This window comes from Epinephelus fuscoguttatus, linkage group LG5 (genome assembly GCF_011397635.1).
Source record: "Epinephelus fuscoguttatus linkage group LG5, E.fuscoguttatus.final_Chr_v1".
In the NCBI taxonomy this organism is placed as follows: Eukaryota; Metazoa; Chordata; class Actinopteri; order Perciformes; family Serranidae; genus Epinephelus; species Epinephelus fuscoguttatus.
In genome coordinates this window covers 29,782,902-29,790,274 of record NC_064756.1, presented here as the reverse complement: position 1 = coordinate 29,790,274, position 7,373 = coordinate 29,782,902, and the positions used below count along the sequence as shown (strand labels likewise).

The window sequence follows — 7,373 nt, the reverse complement described above, 5'->3', positions numbered from 1 at the left end:
AGGTGTATACAGCAGTGTGCAGTGTGTTCACATTAAGGGTTCCCTAACAATCTGTGGTTTAACCGAAACCATAAACACCAAAGAAAATTGGTCATATCCGTTGTAATATAAAAGTAAAGGCAATGTGAGATGATGACTACAGTAAAAACATTTCAATTTACTGAGAGTGAAACTGCAAAAGCAGTGCATCCAACTGTTGGGAAAAAAGTGTTGCAATGGATTTAGATCGCCATCTGCTGGAATTAAAGGATCGGCTTACAATTTTCCAAGTCTGTCTTGTTTCAGTGTGCATACTGGTCCAAACTGATAGAAGCTGCAACCTGTCAAGTCTTATAAATGAGTTCAGTCTGCATTCAGGTCATTGACAAGTTTGACCACCTGCCCACACCTGCTTAGCCTAAATCTGAGTTGGAGAAATCTGTATAAGTTTGTGTGCTGGGAACAAAACTATCCAATTATGAATGTTTGAAATGTCTCATTAAAACATCACATCTCAACCATTTTCTGACCAGTGGTAGACCGGGTTGTTTTCTGTCCTGTGACAGTGTGGAAAGAGGTGACGCTGCAGATGAACTGATGACGGGATTGGGGAGTGGAGCAAGTTGAGAACCGGCCTAAGAGCTCTCCAGGAGACTCAGGACATGGGCAATTTGCAGAGAAGGTGGAGGTGTCGAGTGAAAGAGAGCGATACAAATAACAAGTAAAGCAACACCGACTTAAAGATGTTCTCAGAGGCACAAGAGTGGGAATCAGCAGGAAATTACTTCACGTGCAAAATGAACGTAAAAGATGTGGCACTATCAGCCGATCTTGATAAACACAGTGTTGTCAGCTGACTGCGTGGTGTCTCTGGGTTTGACGGTGTTTACCAAGTGGCTTCTGGTCACTTTGGCAAACACAATATTTCCCAAGGTGACCACAGGGCCATTTTGTTCACATAGTTGGCACAGATACCTCTCATGTGTAACGTCCATATGACAACAGCAATTAAGTCAAAACACATCTGGTAAATGCTGGTTTCAAACAACTCTCATGCTTTGGCAGCCATTTAGGGCGGACACATTGTTTTCCCTCCATTTTTAGCACTGGTTAAATGTTTGCAGTCATTTGGCACAATGCTATGGTACTTAAAAACAATAACAACAACAACGAAAAAAAAAAAACAAGGCCTGGCCTTGCAACACAATACTGAATCAATTCCAGGGGTGGCTTCAGTAAACAAAATTGTCTTCTAGTGAACATGAAATGAACTGTTTTATTTTCTCATGCTACTGCAACAAGATCAACAGCGGAGCTCTCCAGGTTGACCTCAGTCTCTGGCGAGCTTGGCGAATGGTGTTTTATCTCCAAGGTTATAGATATTTTAACAAGAGGGTCAAAGTTCAAGATGCAATGTTACGAAGAAGCAGTACTTCGTCCCAATCGTGTGCACTCTGCGTGCAACAGAATGTACTTTGTAAGGACAGCTGCACTACCTACTAAAAGTAAAAAGAAAAGGTATGAGATTCAGAATATAGCCTCTTTGTTTTGTCTTTATTACAATGAATTATGAAAAACTGAACACAAAAATCAGATGCTGGTCGAGTCACAATACAATAAACAACAGATTGGAAACATAATCTTTGTCACAGCACAAGCAGGTGATTGTCATTATTCAAATAAATAGGCTTAAATGACCAAACACGCAAACAGAGGTGCTGAATTATGGAGATGATGTCCTCATTTTGCAGTTTAGGTTCAGATTTAAGCACGTAAATTTGAGCAGAATCGAAATGACAAATCCCAGAGCCAAACGTGTTACAGACTGGAAAGGAGAGAAGACACTGAAAGGATGATAAAAAGTTATTTACTTTGAAGGTAAATAAATCTTTTTCATGCTTCCTTCTGTTTTCTGACACCTTTAGGTATTTGTTTCAGTCTTCTCTCAGATAAGCCTCAGGCACGTCTTCCTCATCACTATTCTCTGAGGACACGGCATGTCGTGCCACCCGTTCAACCTCCATTACTTTCGTCTCGGCCAGCTTCTTATCCGCGTCCGCCGACAGTTTCTGTGCCTCCTCCACCTGCGTCAGGGCCAACTGAACGTTCGTCCTCACTGTGATGCACGCATGTTCAGCTCCTGGATGCACAGATGCAAACACACACTCTGTCAAGTTGTTGAAAAAAAAAAAAGTTCAAAGGCTGACATAGCACCACCTCAATTTCAAGCATTAGGTGTGGTCATTAGGAAGGCACTCCTGTCCATCATCTCCATTTTGTTTAACACAAAGCCCTGCTGAGCGACAGCAAATGATCCAGACACTGTCCGAAGTGTAACACTGACAGCAGCTGAATAGGAAGAGGCATAGGCAGCGATGAACAAAGCTTTGAGAAGATGATTCACAGCCAAACACTTTTATTCATCATATAAGAGCCCTGAGAAAACCTGCCTCGACACTTGAACCATAACATCCCAACCATTCAATCACAACCGCACTCACACTATCTTTTACACACCTGAGGAGTACGCTGCCTCGGCTGCTGTTTCACACAGCTTGACTGCACTCATCCAGGTTGACTCAAAACGCTTGCATTCATCCTGTCTGTCATTAACCTGTCAGGACAGAGAGAATTATAAATACCCCAAGTCAGACTCAAACAAATGTACAGCTGTTTGTTTTGTAAGGTTTGTAAGCCTGCTGTCATATTTATGGCACAAGAGTCAATAAATTAACAGAAAAACTGAATGCCACGCTCAGGTTTGTTTTGACATACTTTTAACAGAAGAGGGCAACACAAACTAACCTCTGAACGCTGGCCGATGATCACCTGCCAGATTGTATCCTCTTCTGCTGGAGTCAGTTTTCCCAGTGAGTCCAAATATCGTTTTTGGAGGGCAACGAGTGTGTGCACAGCCTGGTAGCAACAAAGGGAAGAAAAACACAGTTTATATCTAAAAACTGGAGACCACATTTGGGGGCAGAGTAGAACAGAGGAGGTTTTTCCGGAGTATGGACACTTTTAAACTATTAGAGTGGATAAATTCAGATGAAAGCAGCCGACAGAGGTCTGTAGATTATCTCTACCACTAGCTGGGACAGTGTTTCTGTAAAGAAATGGATTTTTATGCTTTGAGTAGCACAAATTAAATGCCATTCATCTCTGTTGTATTGGAGTGGCAGCAAAAGTCTCAAGTTAGTGGGACAAAGGGTTTGTTTTTATGTGCATTGGATTAACTGACCTTTGAACTGAAATGTTAGGCCATACTTGACAAAATCCACTGTTTTGTTTAATTTTCATTTTTTGGGCAGGTTCTTGCCTTTATTGACAGCACAGCAAAAGATGGACGGGAAATGTGGGAGAGGGGTAGGGGCATGCAATAAAGGGCCAAAGGTAGGAATTGAACCCCGGGCGCTGCAAAGGACTCAGCCTATAAGGGGCGCACACTCTACTTGGTGGCCTAGAGGTCGCCCCAACAAAATCTATAAAGATCTGTAGACCATGCCATTAGCTTGTCTCTACACACTACATCATGCTGCATCTGGACATGGACAACTCTGTACCTGTTCTATGCTGTGCTTTTATCGCTGGTTCTTTGCATCCATTATTTCTGCCTGGTGCAGCTCCATGTCATCACATAGTCCATCACTGAGCTATAGTATCCCTTTACTTTGAACTAAGGTGAACATCCATGACTGTTCGCATCTAGGTACTGATGTGCATCTATGACCTATATCACGCCTTTACTGTGTCCTAAATGATACCAATATATATGTGTTCTGTTGTATGAGTTAATCATGTTTATCACAGATTTAGAGTCAGTGGGGTAACTTCAGGGTTAACTCTTGGTTAAAGCTGGTTCTCTTCTGACCAGGATAAATCACTGTGGTAACTTATACTGACCACCTAACAGCAGAATTATTTCAATGATCCAGGGCTCTATTTCCACTGGTTTAAAACCCTAAACAAGTGATTTTAACAGTATTTTAACTTATGCAAATTTTCGCTCCATTATTATAAATGCAACATTTTGGTCAGACAGACCTCGTCAGTCGTTAACTAGGCTACTGTTCCACCCTTTTAAAGTGTTTCATGTGACAAATTCAGAGTAGTTTCGTCATCATGCAACAAAGTAGCAAAAAATACTCACTCTATACGAATTTCATATATTGGACACTACATGTATTTTATGTCTTGGCCTATGTTAATATTTGGAAACTATTTCCTGTGTTTCTACATCTTCTGTTAAAAGATTATAAGCTATTGTTTACATTTCACACCAATGACTTTTTATTGTCCCATAGACCAAAACATTCCCAAAGGTAAAGTACTGCTAATACACAGCTTCATTCAAAGCAGCCTACTTCATTCATGGTTCTGATGATGTCACTCCTAACTAACACCCCAGCCTCTCTTGTGTTGATTTTTACTCTCCATTTCCGGGAAAGAATATTTCAAAAGATAAAAGTCTTGACTATTAAACCTTCTGGGCCAACCTCCCGGTAAATTATTTTTTTCTCAAGTAACATACATAATGGATGTCAGAGGTCAAATCTGATGAAGTTGATGACTTATGGAGTTGACAGAAAGTTGTATGTATTTATAGGTTGCTAAAGTCCTTTTAATGTTAATTTTAAACCACCATTTTTATTTAGTTTTGATATAGAAGGGCTGCAGAGTTGACCTGTTATGGTTGAGACACACCTGATAGCAATATTATTTAATGACTTCATCAAAAAACAGAAAGCTTATCAGTACTTGAGCAGCACTCCTAACTTTTTAAAAACTAGGAAGTGACACAGGAGTCCTTGTGATGTACATAACTCCTTTAATGCCTGATAAAGTTAGGTTTTTGCAGGAATCTGACAGAGTTGACAAAAATCTGGATCTTTAAAGGGCGTACATTTTCACAAGAAATATATTTTCAAAGGAATTAGCGGTACACTTTTACACCAGGGTTATATACTATTGCTTTTAGATTTTGAAGGCCTTAAAGGTTTGAAGTTGTGACTGCTTTTCTGGGACACGGTTGTTTTCGGCACAAGGCAAGTTTAAAGTGAAATAAACAACAACACAGAAACAAAAGCAGATCATAACACTTTAGAAATCATATTCTTTTATACATATAAATCTTTTAAAAACAATACTGCACCCCAGAAACAAAATGGATGGGTTGATATGTTTAACGTTTAAGGGTTTATTTGGTAGGACATGATCTGTCCCAGTCTTGAAGAATGGGTGATATGATGCTTGTAAATAATCTTTTTGCCATCCTAGAATGTAGGAAAAATGTCAACCACAAGATAAAAACTTACTTTGGAGTACTCTGTGATGGCATCTATGAGGGCCAAAGTGGTCTGAGAAAGAAAAGTGCTTGAACTGTCTGTTGCCAGGGAGGCTGCTCGCTTTATCAGAGAGTCATGAGAGAGGTTTTCAACCTGCTACAGAGACACAGACAGAGGAAAAGATTACTAACATTCTGTAGACGACTGATGTCATTTCAACATGTGCGTCTATCTCTGGTTAGGTGACACACTCACCTGTCTGAAAGGTATAGCACACAGCCCACCGCCCACAGCTAAAGAGGCTATACTTGTGTACAGAATATTGGTCCATTTCCCCGGTTTGTGGACTGCAGGCTTTCTGCTGCTTAACAGGACACGGGCTGAGTTCCTAAGCAAAACAAAATAAGCGGTGTCAGTTTAAAACTCCGGTTAAACCCAGAGATTTGACATTAAAGTTTTGACGCCCTGTCACGCAACTTAGCCTAAACATTTAACGTTACACTGCCTACTGCATCTCTTTCTAACTAGCGACCAAGGATGAGACAGTCTATTAAGGGATCAAAACTGACGCTAGTTTAACATTACAGCAATTTAGTCATATAGAAAGAGTCACTCCCGCTCTAGAAAATAAGCTAATGCTAATTTTAAGCAGGAGAAACAAGTTTAACGCGTCGTGTGACAATTTCCGGTTGTCGTTGCTAGCACAGTTGTGAAGCCGAACACCTTCATTTTATCACATTAAAGTCGAGAACAGCCTTTTATTTTAAATAGATGGTTAGTTTAGTATAGCGTGAATAAATCCAGCTACAAATTGTTCCTGTAAAACGTTATCTAACAGCGATAAACAGCCTACCTGAGGAGACGGTAGCAAGATGTCACACTCCTCAGCGCGGCCATGTTGGTCCGCCACAACAAAGTGTTCGTCGTCATCGTCACTGAGCAAAGGTTCCCCCTGCTGTGAAGCGATCACAGAGTGAACACTGTCGCCCTCTCGTGGTGAAAACAGCGACATTATGTTGTGCTCTGCCATGTTTGTGTGCTCATCAACAACCTGCCATGTCCTGAAGGGTTTGAGAAGTGTGTTCAGTGGCCTTCAAAGAATAGTAAGACCTTTCTCTCGCTTTTTCCTCTCAATGTGTAGTTAGTGGTGGTGGAAGAATTTCGGATGAAGCATTTTTAAAGATTCTTAACTGTAAAATAATTATCATCAGCCTCAGCTCAACTTGCTACTCAGTAAAATGATTCCTACTTACATTCCATATGATGCATCATCATTAATATTTTATTGCCATAATATAACAAACAGTAGCCTATAGCATGTTTGTGCATCGGATACTTTTATTTTTGATACATTAGGCCGTGGCATTTTTGCTAATGTAATATATTAACTACTGTGTGTCCTACACATAGGGTCCTACAGTACTACTAATACCAAAGATACTGTATAACCATTAAAGTCAATGGACTCAGGACCTGCTGTTAGTCTCCTAAAGGGGCGTGGTGGTTACGAACCCCACGTGACACTGATACAGGAAACTGACTCGCAGTGGACCGTCTTGGTTTATCCACTGTCTTTGCTAATACACAGTGGTAGAAGGCAGGCCCGGACTGGGAGAACCGGCACTATTCCCGGAGCGCTGGCCTGTGATTGGCCTGCTGGCCTGCCTGTCATTTTTTTCCAACAGGCAGGGCAGGCTAATGCAATCACAGCGGCGCAGTGATGCAAGGAGAGGAATGAGGTGTGTGAGGTTGAGCCACTTGTCAGTTGTGAAAAGACAAGACGACGTGATTGGTTTGTTTCGATTTACACCCGCCCCAATAGTCCTACGTTGGAAACACAGCCAGCATGGTGAGGAGGAGGTGTGTCAACTCGTGTGTCTATGTCGAGCCACTGTCACTGAGACAAAAACTCACGATGCTTCTGCAAGTAAGTTACCTAAAAACCACTGGTTCTGCTCAGCATGAGGTCCGGGGACCCCCAGGGGTCCTTGAGGCCAGATAAATGATTGATAAATGGACCCTATAGTGCATTTGGTAAGGCTCCATTTGTACATTCTCAGAGAGTTAAATTAACACCGAGGACTGGACTTTACAATTACAGTGCTGAAA

General features: G+C 41.3%; 1 protein-coding gene across 2 annotated transcripts; it reads right to left on the bottom strand.

Annotated features, from left to right (window-relative positions):
* Window positions 1-1,514: 1,514 nt before the first annotated feature.
* diabloa (diablo, IAP-binding mitochondrial protein a) lies at window positions 1,515-6,212 on the bottom strand. Of its 2 annotated transcripts, none has more exons than XM_049575726.1 (6): window positions 6,118-6,212; window positions 5,520-5,652; window positions 5,295-5,420; window positions 2,785-2,895; window positions 2,497-2,593; window positions 1,515-2,119 (listed from the first exon to the last, which is right to left on the bottom strand). In XM_049575726.1, the coding sequence occupies exons 1-6, from the start codon at window positions 6,192-6,194 to the stop codon at window positions 1,914-1,916; spliced, it is 750 nt and encodes a 249-aa protein (XP_049431683.1). In that variant the 5' UTR covers window positions 6,195-6,212; the 3' UTR covers window positions 1,515-1,913. The 2 variants fall into 2 exon arrangements, with proteins under 2 accessions (XP_049431683.1, XP_049431684.1); XM_049575727.1 differs by having other exon boundaries at window positions 5,295-5,417.
* Window positions 6,213-7,373: the final 1,161 nt, after the last annotated feature.

Excerpts from the sequence above, each read along its gene's own strand:
- diabloa (XM_049575726.1), bottom strand. The coding sequence starts at position 6,194 with ATGACGACGAACACTTTGTTGTGGCGGACCAACATGGCCGCGCTGAGG. Across the intron at positions 2,896-5,294 it reads CCATCACAGAGTACTCCAAA|GCTGTGCACACACTCGTTGC; the intron begins GTAAGTTTTTAT and ends TGTTGCTACCAG. Across the intron at positions 2,120-2,496 it reads CGAGGCAGCGTACTCCTCAG|GAGCTGAACATGCGTGCATC; the intron begins GTGTGTAAAAGA and ends CTGTGCATCCAG.